Consider the following 16,836-nt stretch of genomic DNA (forward strand, 5'->3'; position numbering starts at 1 on the left):
CATCATTTTTGAAGATTTGAAAAAAATGACGAAATGACAAAAACGAAAGGTTATAGCCCATGTTTTTTGAAATTTTGAAAAAAAAAGTTAGCCTCGTTTCGCATCATTTTGGACCATGGGCTATAGCCCATATCGTACGGCATACTATAGCGCGCCGTTTTTCATCATTTTTGAAGATTTGAAAAAAATGACGAAATGACAAAAACGATGGGTTATAGCCCATGTTTTTTGAAATTAAAAAAAAAAAAGTTAGCCTCGTTTCTCATCATTTTGGACCATGGGCTATAGCCCATATCGTACGGCATACTATAGCGCGCCGTTTTTCATCATTTTTGAAGATTTGAAAAAAATGACGAAATGACAAAAACGAAAGGTTATATCCCATGTTTTTTGAAATTTTGAAAAAAAAAGTTAGCCTCGTTTCTCATCATTTTGGACCATGGGCTATAGCCCATATCGGACGGCATACTATAGCGCGCCGTTTTTCATCATTTTTGAAGATTTGGAAAAAATGACGAAATGACAAAAACGAAAGGTTATAGCCCATGTTTTTTGAAATTTTGAAAAAAAAAGTTAGCCTCGTTTCTCATCATTTTGGACCATGGGCTATAGCCCATATCGTACGGCATACTATAGCGCGCCGTTTTTCATCATTTTTGAAGATTTGAAAAAAATGACGAAATGACAAAAACGAAAGGTTATAGCCCATGTTTTTTGAAATTTTGAAAAAAAAAGTTAGCCTCGTTTCTCATCATTTTGGACCATGGGCTATAGCCCATATCGTACGGCATTCTATAGCGCGCCGTTTTTCATCATTTTTAAAGATTTGAAAAAATTACGAAATGACAAAAACGAAAGGTTATAGCCCATGTTTTTTGAAATTTTGAAAAAATAAGTTAGCCTCGTTTCTCATCATTTTGGACCATGGGCTATAGCCCATATCGTACGGCATACTATAGCGCGCCGTTTTTCATCATTTTTGAAGATTTGAAAAAAATGACGAAATGACAAAAACGAAAGGTTATAGCCCATGTTTTTTGAAATTTTGAAAAAAAAAGTTAGCCTCGTTTCTCATCATTTTGGACCATGGGCTATAGCCCATATCGTACGGCATACTATAGCGCGCCGTTTTTCATCATTTTTGAAGATTTGAAAAAAATGACGAAATGACAAAAACGAAAGGTTATAGCCCATGTTTTTTGAAATTTTGAAAAAAAAAGTTAGCCTCGTTTCTCATCATTTTGGACCATGGGCTATAGCCCATATCGTACGGCATACTATAGCGCGCCGTTTTTCATCATTTTTGAAGATTTGAAAAAAATGACAAAATGACAAAAACGAAAGGTTATAGCCCATGTTTTTTGAAATTTTGAAAAAAAAAGTTAGCCTCGTTTCTCATCATTTTGGACCATGGGCTATAGCCCATATCGTACGGCATTCTATAGCGCGCCGTTTTTCGTCATTTTTAAAGATTTGAAAAAAATTACGAAATGACAAAAACGAAAGGTTATAGCCCATGTTTTTTGAAATTTTGAAAAAAAAAGTTAGCCTCGTTTCTCATCATTTTGGACCATGGGCTATAGCCCATATCGTACGGCATACTATAGCGCGCCGTTTTTCATCATTTTTGAAGATTTGAAAAAAATGACGAAATGACAAAAACGAAAGGTTATAGCCCATGTTTTTTGAAATTTTGAAAAAATAAGTTAGCCTCGTTTCTCATCATTTTGGACCATGGGCTATAGCCCATATCGTACGGCATACTATAGCGCGCCGTTTTTCATCATTTTTGAAGATTTGAAAAAAATGACGAAATGACAAAAACGAAAGGTTATAGCCCATGTTTTTTGAAATTTTGAAAAAAAAAGTTAGCCTCGTTTCTCATCATTTTGGACCATGGGCTATAGCCCATATCGTACGGCATTCTATAGCGCGCCGTTTTCATCATTTTTAAAGATTTGAAAAAAATTACGAAATGACAAAAACGAAAGGTTATAGCCCATGTTTTTTGAAATTTTGAAAAAAAAAGTTAGCCTCGTTTCTCATCATTTTGGACCATGGGCTATAGCCCATATCGTACGGCATACTATAGCGCGCCGTTTTTCATCATTTTTGAAGATTTGGAAAAAATGACGAAATGACAAAAACGAAAGGTTATAGCCCATGTTTTTTGAAATTTTGAAAAAAAAAGTTAGCCTCGTTTCTCATCATTTTGGACCATGGGCTATAGCCCATATCGTACGGCATACTATAGCGCGCCGTTTTTCATCATTTTTGAAGATTTGAAAAAAATGACGAAATGACAAAAACGAAAGGTTATAGCCCATGTTTTTTGAAATTTTGAAAAAAAAAGTTAGCCTCGTTTCTCATCATTTTGGACCATGGGCTATAGCCCATATCGTACGGCATTCTATAGCGCGCCGTTTTTCATCATTTTTAAAGATTTGAAAAAATTACGAAATGACAAAAACGAAAGGTTATAGCCCATGTTTTTTGAAATTTTGAAAAAATAAGTTAGCCTCGTTTCTCATCATTTTGGACCATGGGCTATAGCCCATATCGTACGGCATACTATAGCGCGCCGTTTTTCATCATTTTTGAAGATTTGAAAAAAATGACGAAATGACAAAAACGAAAGGTTATAGCCCATGTTTTTTGAAATTTTGAAAAAAAAAGTTAGCCTCGTTTCTCATCATTTTGTACCATGGGCTATAGCCCATATCGTACGGCATACTATAGCGCGCCGTTTTTCATCATTTTTGAAGATTTGAAAAAAATGACGAAATGACAAAAACGAAAGGTTATAGCCCATGTTTTTTGAAATTTTGAAAAAAAAACTTAGCCTCGTTTCTCATCATTTTGGACCATGGGCTATAGCCCATATCGTACGGCATACTATAGCGCGCCGTTTTTCATCATTTTTGAAGATTTGAAAAAAATGACGAAATGACAAAAACGATGGGTTATAGCCCATGTTTTTTGAAATTTTGAAAAAAAAAGTTAGCCTCGTTTCTCATCATTTTGGACCATGGGCTATAGCCCATATCGTACGGCATACTATAGCGCGCCGTTTTTCATCATTTTTGAAGATTTGAAAAAAATGACGAAATGACAAAAACGATGGGTTATAGCCCATGTTTTTTGAAATTTTGAAAAAAAAAGTTAGCCTCGTTTCTCATCATTTTGGACCATGGGCTATAGCCCATATCGTACGGCATACTATAGCGCGCCGTTTTTCATCATTTTTGAAGATTTGAAAAAAATCACAAAATGACAAAAACGAAAGGTTATAGCCCATGTTTTTAGAAATTTTGAAAAAAAAAGTTAGCCTCGTTTCTCATCATTTTGGACCATGGGCTATAGCCCATATCGTACGGCATACTATAGCGCGCCGTTTTTCATCATTTTTAAAGATTTGAAAAAAATGACGAAATGACAAAAACGAAAGGTTATAGCCCATGTTTTTTGAAATTTTGAAAAAAAAAGTTAGCCTCGTTTCTCATCATTTTGGACCATGGGCTATAGCCCATATCGTACGGCATACTATAGCGCGCCGTTTTTCATCATTTTTGAAGATTTGAAAAAAATGACGAAATGACAAAAACGAAAGGTTATAGCCCATGTTTTTTGAAATTTTGAAAAAAAAAGTTAGCCTCGTTTCTCATCATTTTGGACCATGGGCTATAGCCCATATCGTACGGCATACTATAGCGCGCCGTTTTTCATCATTTTTGAAGATTTGAAAAAAATGACGAAATGACAAAAACGAAAGGTTATAGCCCATGTTTTTTGAAATTTTGAAAAAAAAAGTTAGCCTCGTTTCTCATCATTTTGGATCATGGGCTATAGCCCATATCGTACGGCATACTATAGCGCGACGTTTTTCATCATTTTTAAAGATTTGAAAAAAATGACGAAATGACAAAAACGATGGGTTATAGCCCATGTTTTTTGAAATTTTGAAAAAAAAAGTTAGCCTCGTTTCTCATCATTTTGGACCATGGGCTATAGCCCATATCGTACGGCATACTATAGCGCGCCGTTTTTCATCATTTTTAAAGATTTGAAAAAAATGACGAAATGACAAAAACGATGGGTTATAGCCCATGTTTTTTGAAATTTTGAAAAAAAAAGTTAGCCTCGTTTCTCATCATTTTGGACCATGGGCTATAGCCCATATCGTACGGCATACTATAGCGCGCCGTTTTTCATCATTTTTGAAGATTTGAAAAAAATGACGAAATGACAAAAACGATGGGTTATAGCCCATGTTTTTTGAAATTTTGAAAAAAAAAGTTAGCCTCGTTTCTCATCATTTTGGACCATGGGCTATAGCCCATATCGTACGGCATACTATAGCGCGCCGTTTTTCATCATTTTTGAAGATTTGAAAAAAATGACGAAATGACAAAAACGATGGGTTATAGCCCATGTTTTTTGAAATTTTGAAAAAAAAAGTTAGCCTCGTTTCTCATCATTTTGGACCATGGGCTATAGCCCATATCGTACGGCATACTATAGCGCGCCGTTTTTCATCATTTTTGAAGATTTGAAAAAAATCACAAAATGACAAAAACGAAAGGTTATAGCCCATGTTTTTAGAAATTTTGAAAAAAAAAGTTAGCCTCGTTTCTCATCATTTTGGACCATGGGCTATAGCCCATATCGTACGGCATACTATAGCGCGCCGTTTTTCATCATTTTTAAAGATTTGAAAAAAATGACGAAATGACAAAAACGAAAGGTTATAGCCCATGTTTTTTGAAATTTTGAAAAAAAAAGTTAGCCTCGTTTCTCATCATTTTGGACCATGGGCTATAGCCCATATCGTACGGCATACTATAGCGCGCCGTTTTTCATCATTTTTGAAGATTTGAAAAAAATGACGAAATGACAAAAACGAAAGGTTATAGCCCATGTTTTTTGAAATTTTGAAAAAAAAAGTTAGCCTCGTTTCTCATCATTTTGGACCATGGGCTATAGCCCATATCGTACGGCATACTATAGCGCGCCGTTTTTCATCATTTTTGAAGATTTGAAAAAAATGACGAAATGACAAAAACGAAAGGTTATAGCCCATGTTTTTTGAAATTTTGAAAAAAAAAGTTAGCCTCGTTTCTCATCATTTTGGATCATGGGCTATAGCCCATATCGTACGGCATACTATAGCGCGACGTTTTTCATCATTTTTAAAGATTTGAAAAAAATGACGAAATGACAAAAACGATGGGTTATAGCCCATGTTTTTTGAAATTTTGAAAAAAAAAGTTAGCCTCGTTTCTCATCATTTTGGACCATGGGCTATAGCCCATATCGTACGGCATACTATAGCGCGCCGTTTTTCATCATTTTTAAAGATTTGAAAAAAATGACGAAATGACAAAAACGATGGGTTATAGCCCATGTTTTTTGAAATTTTGAAAAAAAAAGTTAGCCTCGTTTCTCATCATTTTGGACCATGGGCTATAGCCCATATCGTACGGCATACTATAGCGCGCCGTTTTTCATCATTTTTGAAGATTTGAAAAAAATGACGAAATGACAAAAACGATGGGTTATAGCCCATGTTTTTTGAAATTTTGAAAACAAAAGTTAGCCTCGTTTCTCATCATTTTGGACCATGGGCTATAGCCCATATCGTACGGCATACTATAGCGCGCCGTTTTTCATCATTTTTGAAGATTTGAAAAAAATGACGAAATGACAAAAACGAAAGGTTATAGCCCATGTTTTTTGAAATTTTGAAAAAAAAAGTTAGCCTCGTTTCGCATCATTTTGGACCATGGGCTATAGCCCATATCGTACGGCATACTATAGCGCGCCGTTTTTCATCATTTTTGAAGATTTGAAAAAAATGACGAAATGACAAAAACGATGGGTTATAGCCCATGTTTTTTGAAATTTTGAAAAAAAAAGTTAGCCTCGTTTCTCATCATTTTGGACCATGGGCTATAGCCCATATCGTACGGCATACTATAGCGCGCCGTTTTTCATCATTTTTAAAGATTTGAAAAAAATGACGAAATGACAAAAACGAAAGGTTAACGAAAGGTCCTCAAAAATGATGAAAAACGGCGTGCCATAGTATGCCGTACGATATGGGCTATAGCCCACGGTCCAAAATGATGAGAAACGAGGCTAACTTTTTTTTTCAAATTTTCAAAAAACATGGGCTATAACCCACCGTTTTTTTCATTTTTCATTTTTTTCAAATCCTCAAAAATGATGAAAAACGGCGTGCCATAGTATGCCGTACGATATGGGCTATAGCCCACGGTCCAAAATGATGAGAAACGAGGCTAACTTTTTTTTTCAAAATTTCAAAAAACATGGGCTATAACCCACCGTTTTTTTTATTTTTCATTTTTTTCAAATCCTCAAAAATGATGAAAAACGGCGTGCCATAGTATGCCGTACGATATGGGCTATAGCCCACGGTCCAAAATGATGAGAAACGAGGCTAACTTTTTTTTTCAAAATTTCAAAAAACATGGGCTATAACCCACCGTTTTTTTCATTTTCCAAAAGTCCCAAAAGTTTATGGCTGCTCCAACAGTAGTAGAGATGAACCTGTGTAGTTTATGGCTGCTCCAACAGTAGTAGAGATGAACCTGTGTAGTTTGTATGAACACAAGGCACAAGGCCTGTGTAGTTTGTATGAACACAAGGCTGCTGTACTTTATAACTCATACTTTAAATGCTTAGTATGAGGTATTAAGTTTTCTTTTCTCATGCCAATAAAGCCCTTTGAATTGAGTGTGAGTGTGAGTGTGAGTGCGAGTGCGTCAACATAATAAAAGTGTTTTTACAAACCAAACCAAGTCTCAGCGAGCATAATTTAAATCACTTTTAATCGTCTCAAAGTATGTTTCTACACGGCGCCTGATCTCGCCTCCAAAATCACGACAGAGGAGTACAAATATAAAAAGAAGACATCATTTGCGAGGCGGAGGCACAGATTCAGCGTGGCAGCTTCACAAAGCGGCACAATCACAACACTAACCCTATAACCCAATCACATGGATTCATACAGTCGACATTTCATTTCACACAACGGAACATTATAAAGCTTTGTGTTTTTGAGTGGTGCAACCACTCCTACAACCAGCAATGTCCGTGTACCTGTTTGTTTGTGTACCTGAATGAGCACGAGTGGTGTGCGCATGCGTGAAATTGGAACGACAGAAGTATGTGACATGGCTGCCACCTGCTGGACGCAAATCCAACTTCTGACTGTCTAGGTTCGCTAAAGAAGGAAAGGCCGAGCCAAAATAATAATGAAAAAATAGTTCTCAGTGACGCGGATTGATATCCATAATAAAGCTAATCTGACGGAGCAGAAAGAGAGAGAGAGAGAGAGAGAGGGGAGGGGGGGGAGAGAGGGGAGTTGCACCACTCGGTTCACACAGGTGTTTTTTTTTCTTCTTTGGAATATATTACAGATTATGGAAAGTCTTCAAAGGGGCGTCAATCAGAGACGATACAGTTCAGTGTCTTAAGTCTTCAAAGGGGCGTCAATCAGAGACGATACAGTTCAGTGTCTTAAGTCTTCAAAGGGGCGTCAATCAGAGACGATACAGTTCAGTGTCTTAAGTCTTCAAAGGGGCGTCAATCAGAGACGATACAGTTCAGTGTCTTAAGTCTTCAAAGGGGCGTCAATCAGAGACGATACAGTTCAGTGTCTTAAGTCTTCAAAGGGGCGTCAATCAGAGACGATACAGTTCAGTGTCTTAAGTCTTCAAAGGGGCGTCAATCAGAGACGATACAGTTCAGTGTCTTAAGTCTTCAAAGGGGCGTCAATCAGAGACGATACAGTTCAGTGTCTTAAGTCTTCAAAGGGGCGTCAATCAGAGACGATACAGTTCAGTGTCTTAAGTCTTCAAAGGGGCGTCAATCAGAGACGATACAGTTCAGTGTCTTAAGTCTTCAAAGGGGCGTCAATCAGAGACGATACAGTTCAGTGTCTTAAGTCTTCAAAGGGGCGTCAATCAGAGACGATACAGTTCAGTGTCTTAAGTCTTCAAAGGGGCGTCAATCAGAGACGATACAGTTCAGTGTCTTAAGTCTTCAAAGGGGCGTCAATCAGAGACGATACAGTTCAGTGTCTTAAGTCTTCAAAGGGGCGTCAATCAGAGACGATACAGTTCAGTGTCTTAAGTCTTCAAAGGGGCGTCAATCAGAGACGATACAGTTCAGTGTCTTAAGGCGTCCGCGGTACGATGGGTGGAAAAGGTACTCAGTGGTTTTACTTAAAAGTAAAAGTACCAATGCTGCAATTTAGAAGTACTTCGTTACGAGTAAAAGTACAAAAGTATCGGCATCAAAAATGTACTCAAAGTACTAAAAGTGAAAGTATTCATATTGCAGAATGTCCCATTTCACAAGTTCAAAATGTGTAGAAAAGTCTATTGAAAATAGCCGATCTACAAGCTCGCAACGCGACGCGTCGAGAGCTTGTAGATCGGCTATTTTCAAATGACCGAGATGTGTATAGGGTTGAAGTGTTTTCTAATCAAAATTGAAATCTCCAAAGTAACTAAAGTTTTCAAATGATTGTAGTGGAGTGAAAGTACAAACTCTTGCCTCTGAGATGTAGTGGAGTAGAAGTAAAAGTATTGAAAATACTCAAGTAAAGTACAGTACTTAAGTAAAAGTACTCAGTTACTTTGCATCACTGCCGCTGTATTTGGTTCACAGTTAGAAGGGATCTCTGTAGCGTTAGATCATTCATCTTCATTTCAACTCACGGACATTCAACGTGCGTCCGTACAAATAAAATACATGTAGTCCGAGACGTGGTGGAGTAGCAAAGTACGTATATATACTTTTACTCGGGGTACTCTTAAATGTGAGTATTTTTGCGACAGTCAGGCTGTGAGCTTGTAGATCTGCCATTTTTCACTATATTGCTGATGATGCTCGTCGGAAAAATGCACGGAGAATCTTTACATGTTGTGGGAAAATAAATCTACAAAAGCTCAAAGCGCGTCGCTTTGTAGTTCTGCTACTTGTGATGAACATGAATTAAAAAATAAATTAAACCTTCGAATATTCCTTTTTTGTGTGATCAAGGGTGTTAACCGTATTAATGCCAGGTACGGGGGATGCCGTCGAGTGCCAAGAAGCAGGGAGGCATTCTGGGTCCCATTTTTCACAGTCTTTGGTACGACCCGGTCTTTGGTACGACCCGGATATGGGTATTAATTTTAAATGTTTTTGTTGTTGCATTTATTCACGTTAGACAGCCTCCACACGGATACGACGCGCACGCATAATTCTGGAATGAGAATCTGGCTCAACAATAATTAATGGACGGCTGTCAACTTCCGCAAATGGTCTACACGGCGTACCGGCGCCACCTCGTGGAATATAGCGGTAGCATTTAAAGTTACGAAGTACGAATAGGAGGTTTCAGGCCCGACAGCGACGATAGATGAACGACCCGCGTCGGTCCCGTTCCCTCGTCGGACACGAACACACACACTTTGTATTGATTTATATAAAATAAATGATTTATATAAAATAAATGCACGAGAAAAGTTATACGGATAAAGTGATGAAAGTGCTTGATCTATGCAAGAGGCAGCATGTCATAATATGTGATTTTTTTTTATAGGTTTTTTTGCTTGAGCAGGAATTAAAGTTGCAACACATTTAATTCACTCAGATATATAATATGTTGTAAACAATCTATGAAAGCAATATGTACATATTTACAGAGGAGGGCTACGGCAGTAGTTTGAAGGATTGATCGTTCATTTGAACTAACTTTAAAAATTAATAATTTTCTTTTCCTTTTTTTTTCAACCCGTATACAGTATTTGGTCATAATCGTTGATTTTATACCGTCAAATAAACCAAGTTATTACAATATGTCAAACATACCAGACGGTTCCTTTTCGTTTCATCAGCACAGCCACGAGTATTTTAAATTGAGTTGAATAACATGTCTTACTTTGTTTTGGGCAGCGCCATCAACGTCCAATCTGTATGTGTGTAAAGATGATTATACGAACACCATGGGTTTAACCCATTCTGACCTGAGATCAGATTCATACGAGGTTTCCACCGGACACACACTGGTCTGATTAACCCATTCTGACCTGAGATCAGATTCTAAAAAAAAATCAGTCGTTCTTCGATTTTTCAAAAATAGCAGACCTACAAGCTCGTAGCGCGCCACTCGGTGGAGCGCTATGAGCTTGTAGATCTGCTATTTTTCAATAGCTAAAGCATAACATGATGCTAACACCAGAATGGGTTCCCGTTCAGAATGGGTTAATAGACAGATCATTTACCAACTGTAGCCGTCAATGTCTTACACATGTTCCTCACTTAAAATATATATTTACCTACATAATAATATTGCCTTTTCGAGCAGAGGAAGCTTTAGCCATTAGCAAAGTGGTGCATCAACGATTGTAACCGCAGTATTTCTGTACAATACAAGTATTTCTCTCTTTCTCTCGGACAGACATTAGTTCTGTTCTCACAGCAATCCATGTCCTGTTCTTCCACTTCTGTTCACTCTGGGCGAAACTTTGGTGACGTCGGTGTTCTCCGCTGTGTTGTACCCTTAGAGTATATATAATGAATAGAGAAGACACCCGAGTTCTCCTCCCATCCACTTGCATTAAGTTGCTCAAAAGCGCATGAGTCGATTTCACTCCTCCTTCCGGGTATAGGAACAGAGTGCATTCTGGGACGGATTGCAATGGTGAGTGAGTGGCCCCCAAAACACATGAACGCGCTGAACGCACACGAACGTCGTCCGTCGTGAACGTGCACAATGATAGTCAACGGACCAGCGCGTTCATGTGTTTGGGGCCCAGCGCTGCAATACCTTCATTCGGCCACTATGTCCATTTCGCCTCAGGGTTTCCTCTGGGTGCCTTCTCTATTCATATATACTCTAAGGTTGTACCGGGGAGGGTAGGAGGAAGAGGAGGAGGAGGAGGAAGGGGAGGAGGAAGAGGAGGAGGAGGAGGAGGAGGGAGGAGGAGGAAGAGGAGGAGGAGGAGGAGGAGGGCGAGAGCACAGATGGGACGGCAGTGGGTCAGGGGTAGAGTGGCTGGTCGGAAACTGTGAGGTTCCCAGTTCGATCCCCCAGAGTTAGCGTCCTTTGAGTGTCCTTGAGCAAGAAGACCCTGAACCCCTAATTGCTCCTGTGGTGCCTTGCATGGTTTCCTCCGCCATCGGCGTGTGAATGGGTGAATTCAATGCACAGTCTATGTAAAGCGCCTTGGATAAAAGGCGCTAAATCGGGGTAGAACATTCTTACTGTGGGAGAAGAGGAAGAGGAAGATCACTGGTTGGATGATTAAAAGCAGCACTTATTACTTATTGATATATACAATGAGAGAGAGAGAGAGAGAGGGGAGAGAGAGAGAGAGAGAGAGAGAGAGAGAGAGGGAGAGGGAGAGGGAGAGGGAGAGGGAGAGGGAGAGGGAGAGGGAGAGGGAGAGGGAGAGGGAGAGGGAGAGGGAGAGGGAGAGAGAGAGAGAGAGGGAGAGGTAGAGGGAGGGAGAGAGAGAGAGAGAGAGAGAGAGAGAGAGAGAGAGAGAGAGAGAGGGAGAGGGAGAGGCGAGAGGGAGAGGGAGAGGGAGAGGGAGAGGGAGAGGGAGAGGGAGAGGGAGAGGGAGAGGGAGAGGGAGAGAGAGGGAGAGAGGGAGAGAGGGAGAGAGGGAGAGAGAGGTCACCTACCATTCTACTGATGTCACTAAGGTCAAAGGTCACTCCTTTGCAGGGTTTCTCCTGAGAGCTGCCTCCTCCTCCTCCTCCCCCGAGAGAGTTCCTCCTGATGATCCCTGCATGGACACAAACAAACGCTCGAGAAATCACTTACAATTTACAATGTAGGCATTTAGCAGACGCTCTTGATCCAGAGCGACTTACACCGTTCTGACCTGAGATCAGATTATAAAAATGTCTTCTACATCAGGACAGTTTTCTGAAAAAGCCTATGTTTCTATGTCAGTCATAGTGCTAACACCAAAAGGGGTTCCCGCCCAAAATTGAGAACGTAACAGTGGAGTATCCATGTCAAATATATACATACTATACTATATAATAGGCATACCATATTCTGAATTACCAAAAAGAGGACACATGCGCGCGTGCACGTGCGCATGCATGTCGTGGATGTGCATGTGTCGTGCGCGTTTGAATTAAATTAATTCGTCAAAAAAGTTTGGCTCCTAAATTTGATCAAATATGCTCTATATTAGTTATGTATTTATTTAAAGCAGTGGCTCTCAAAGGTGTGATCCAGGGACCCTCGTGGTTCCTTGAGGGGGCTGATCTACATCCACACGTGAGCTTGTAAATCGGCTAGTTGAACTATTCAAACATGTTTTTGTTTCAAAATAGGGCCTTAAATATCTTTAGATGGGGCATCGTGGACGTCAGCAAGGGCATGCTGTCACAACCCTTAAAAAATGATTTTCAAAATAGTAAAACAAAAAAAAGGCAAATACGTTTAGGGATAAGGGTTAATCAGACCTAGTGTGTGTCCAGTGAAACCCTCGTATGAATCTGATCTCAGGTCAGAATGGGTTAAATGGGTTGGGTGGCGCAAGATGGAGCCTTAAATCTGGGGAAGCCCCTCCCCCAAAATAATGGTGTGGGTATCGTCCGTCTGTCCCCCCCCCCCCCCCCCCCCCCCCCCCCCCCCCACAGGTTGAACAGCACTGATCTAACCCCTTTTGGGGCGGGAACCCCTTTTGGTGTTAGCATTATGTTATGCTTTAGCTATTGAAAAATAAAGGTCTGATTGCGACTGCAGTGAGCACTTACTATGAGACCTAGCAGATCATGTCTGTCTGTCTGTCTGTCTGTGTGTCACGCTTTTGTGCCCATATATGGAGCTGAGTGATTTGTTTGTGATTGATGCAACACACTCCATATGTGGACGTATAGCTGCTTTGGGACTCCTTATATGGTTATGGCTAAACTTAACTTAAAAATAACTTAACTTAAATATGTACGAGCTGTGTTCGCTTCCCGCGTTTGCGCATCTTACTGGTCTAAAGGAGGAGGCGTGGCCTTACCCTGGAGAGGCATGGCCTTACCCTGGAGAGGCGTGGCCTTACCCTGGAGAGGCGGGGCCTTACCCTGGAGAGGCGGCAGCGCCACGTCCAATCGCTGCAGGCTGTTCCTGCGCGAGGACGAGGAGGAGGAGCCTGAGGCGGGGGCGGGGTTGAAGGAGGCGGAGCCTTTGGAGAGGCGTCGCTGGCGGCTGGCCAATGACAGCACGGCGGCCGGCGACACGATGCCCGGGGGCGGGGCCTTGCCCAGGCGCTCGTAGAGCTCCTCGATCTCTCTCTTCTGATTGGCCTGCAGGCTCTGCACCTCCGCCAGGTGTCTGGGGGGGGGGGGTGGAGGGGGAGGAGCAAAACAGAGAGACGTAATGACAGAGCGGCGCAGTCACGCCCCCTTTCGAGGGCAGTCCAGCCCCCTTTCGAGGGCAGTCCAGCCCCCTTTCGAGGGCAGTCCCGCCCCCCTTTTTAGGGCAGTCCCGCCCCCTTTCGAGGGCAGTCCCGCCCCCCTTTTTAGGGCAGTCCCGCCCCCTTTCGAGGGCAGTCCCGTCCCCCTTTTGAGGGCAGTCCCGCCCCCTTTCGAGGGCAGTCCCGTCCCCCCTTTTGAGGGCAGTCCCGCCCCCTTTCGAGGGCAGTCCTTTTTAGGGCAGTCACGGCCCCTTTTGAGGGCAGTCACGACCCCTTTCGAGGGCAGTCCCGCCCCTTTTCGAGGGCATGCAGTCCCGCCCCCTTTCGAGGGCAGTCCCGCCCCCCTTTTAAAGGGCACCGGAAGTGAATATCCCATTAATTTCCCCTTAGACCATACATGAGCAACTGGCGGCCCCGGGGGTCACTTAATGCCCACAGGTTAATATCAGAATATGTATTTACTTCATAACGTGAACATACTGTACTGTAGCCCCTCAGTACTGTACTGTACTGTACTGTAGCCCCTCAGTACTGTACTGTACTGTACTGTACTGTAGCCCCTCAGTACTGTACTGTACTGTAGCCCCTCAGTACTGTACTGTACTGTACTGTAGCCCCTCAGTACTGTACTGTACTGTACTGTAGCCCCTCAGTACTGTACTGTACTGTAGCCCCTCAGTACTGTACTGTACTGTACTGTAGCCCCTCAGTACTGTACTGTACTGTACTGTAGCCCCTCAGTACTGTACTGTACTGTACTGTAGCCCCTCAGTACTGTACTGTACTGTACTGTAGCCCCTCAGTACTGTACTGTACTGTACTGCAGCCCCTCAGTACTGTACTGTACTGTACTGTAGCCCCTCAGTACTGTACTGTACTGTACTGTAGCCCCTCAGTACTGTACTGTACTGTACTGTACTGTAGCCCCTCAGTACTGTACTGTACTGTACTGTAGCCCCTCAGTACTGTACTGTACTGTACTGTAGCCTGTATATATGTCCATGGTCCCGCCCCCTTTCGAGGGCACCGGAAGAGAATTCCCCATTCATTAATTTATCCCCCACAGACGTTTCATAAAGTATTTATTTAAAGACCTGTACGCCTCGGATGATGAAACAAAGGGCAGGCTACAACACCTTTTAGAGTAGTTCTTCTTTCTAATTATTTGTTCTTATTACCTCAGAACATTTAGAAAACAGCCCATCTACAAGGTCACAACACCTCACAAGGAAGCCCCTCCCACATGGACCAAGCCCCTCCCACGTGGACTAAGCCCCTCCTACATGGACCAATAGGCTAGCACTCACTTGGCCCTGAATCTCATTAAGCTCCTCCCACGTGTATTAAACCCCTCCCACATGAACTAAGGCCCTCCCACATTGACCATGTCCACATGTGGTGCTGAGATCAAGAAGCTCCTCCCACATGGACCAAGCTCCTCCCACATGGACTAAGCCCCATCCCAAATGGACCAATCAGTAGCGAGCACTCACTTGGCCCTGAGCTCGTGAAGCTCCTCCCACATGCCGTCGGCGTCGTCGCTGTCCGATTCGTCGCTGCTGTTGTAGGAGGCGTGGCCTCGGCTGCAGCTCGTCATCCACAGGTGGTTGAGGGCGTGGCTTATGTTGTACTGGGCGGGGTTATTGTTAGGGCCCGCCCCTCCGTCCCATGGCTCCGCCCCTCCCGCGGGCGACGTCAGCGATAGGCCGCTGTCCGCCGACACCCCCACCAGGCTGAGGCACAAGGTTATTTTAGTTGACTAAAACTAACTAAAACTAAAATAAGGAAAAGTGAAAAACACTACACTACTACTGAATATAGAAGGGGCTAGCGACACTAAAAACGAATAAAAGCTAGCAAACCTGCTCTAAAACATATCTAAAACTGAGTTAATTATAAAATAAATGTAAACTAAAATGATGACTAATCCCAAACTATTCTTCTAACCTGAGGTTGCACGTCCTCTTCCGGCTCCGCCTACTCCTGGCTCCGCCTCCTCTCTGACGCTGAAACTCCGCCTCCTCCTCCTCCTCCTCTCTCCTGGCTCCTCCCCCTTGCCGCTGTTTCTCCGGGTTGGTGCCCCGCCCCCCCGCCTGGCTTTCTGCGCTTTGAGGGTTTGGTGCTCTGTGGGGGGTGGGGTAATTAGTTATATTTACTCTACTTAAAGGCATATTCAGTGATTTCACTCAAAAAACCTTAGGTTTCGCTTTTGCCTCGGGACCCAAAGCCTTTCATCCAATCAGGATAGAGAGCCAAAAACGAAACCTATGGTTTTTTGACCCCCAGGGGTTAACTGGGGACAGGGAGGAACACATCAAAACCAAAAAAATAAGTGATATTTGAATTAAGTGAAATCACTGAATATACCTTTAAAGGCATTGTGACATTAAAAAAAGGTTTAGTGTAATTTTTTTACATTGCTGTCGGACGCAAACTTGACAGGACGACCTTGACAGGTACGGGATGATTTAGATCAAGAGGTTTTGATATCTATAATCTCCATCCTTTTGATCAAATCAATTTTGATAGGGCGGAGAACTCCGTACTGTGCGCTCAGGGTGTTACCTGGGGTGGTGTGGACATGGGGGTTACCTGGGGTGGTGCTGGGGTGGTGTGGACATGGGGGTTACCTGGGGTGGTGCTGGGGTGGTGTGGACATGGGGGTTACCTGGGGTGGTGCTGGGGTGGTGTGGACATGGGGGTTACCTGGGGTGGTGCTGGGGTGGTGTGGACATGGGGGTTACCTGGGGTGGTGCTGGGGTGGTGTGGACATGGAGGTTAACCTGGGGGGGTGCTGGGGTGGTGTGGACATGGAGGTTAACTTGGGGTGGTGTGGACATGGGGGTTACCTGGGGTGGTGCTGGGGTGGTGTGGACATGGGGGTTACCTGGGGTGGTGCTGGGGTGGTGTGGACATGGAGGTTACCTGGGGTGGTGCTGGGGGGGTGTGGACATGGGGGTTACCTGGGGTGGTGCTGGGGTGGTGTGGACATGGGGGTTACCTGGGGGGGTGCTGGGGTGGTGTGTGGACATGGGGGTTACCTGGGGTGGTGCTGGGGTGGTGTGGACATGGGGGTTAACCTGGGGGGGTGCTGGGGTGGTGTGGACATGGAGGTTAACTTGGGGTGGTGTGGACATGGGGGTTAACCTGGGGGGGTGCTGGGGTGGTGTGGACATGGGGGTTACCTGGGGTGGTGCTGGGGTGGTGTGGACATGGAGGTTACCTGGGGTGGTGCTGGGGTGGTGTGGACATGGGGGTTACCTGGGGTGGTGCTGGGGGGGTGTGTGGACATGGGGGTTACCTGGGGGGGTGCTGGGGTGGTGTGTGGACATGGGGGTTACCTGGGGTGGTGCTGGGGTGGTGTGGACATGGGGGTTAACCTGGGGGGGTG

At 43.2% G+C, this 16,836-nt stretch overlaps 2 protein-coding genes across 5 annotated transcripts in view; both read right to left on the bottom strand.

Moving 5' to 3' along the window:
- LOC308333367 (vacuolar protein-sorting-associated protein 25) overlaps positions 1 to 16,836 on the bottom strand; it is a 208,638-nt gene that overhangs the window by 60,163 nt on the left and 131,639 nt on the right. The gene's annotated exons all lie outside the window — the stretch shown is intronic.
- wnk4a (WNK lysine deficient protein kinase 4a) overlaps positions 6,833 to 16,836 on the bottom strand; it is a 114,774-nt gene continuing 104,770 nt past the window's right edge. For 3 of the 4 annotated variants that reach the window (XM_080789921.1, XM_080789920.1, XM_080789919.1), the window contains exons 22-26: positions 15,393 to 15,569; positions 14,939 to 15,178; positions 13,113 to 13,363; positions 11,704 to 11,807; positions 6,833 to 11,280 (exon numbers count right to left, since the gene is read on the bottom strand). In XM_080789921.1, coding sequence (XP_080646047.1) covers positions 11,278 to 11,280; positions 11,704 to 11,807; positions 13,113 to 13,363; positions 14,939 to 15,178; positions 15,393 to 15,569 — 775 coding nt within the window. In that variant the 3' untranslated portion in view covers positions 6,833 to 11,277. The remainder of the gene's footprint in view (positions 11,281 to 11,703; positions 11,808 to 13,112; positions 13,364 to 14,938; positions 15,179 to 15,392; positions 15,570 to 16,836) is intronic. The other variant, XR_013965813.1, reaches the window with a different exon arrangement.

The sequence above is a fragment of the Protomyctophum bolini genome (assembly GCF_963924005.1).
Source record: "Protomyctophum bolini genome assembly, chromosome: 18".
Taxonomy (NCBI): domain Eukaryota; kingdom Metazoa; phylum Chordata; class Actinopteri; order Myctophiformes; family Myctophidae; genus Protomyctophum; species Protomyctophum bolini.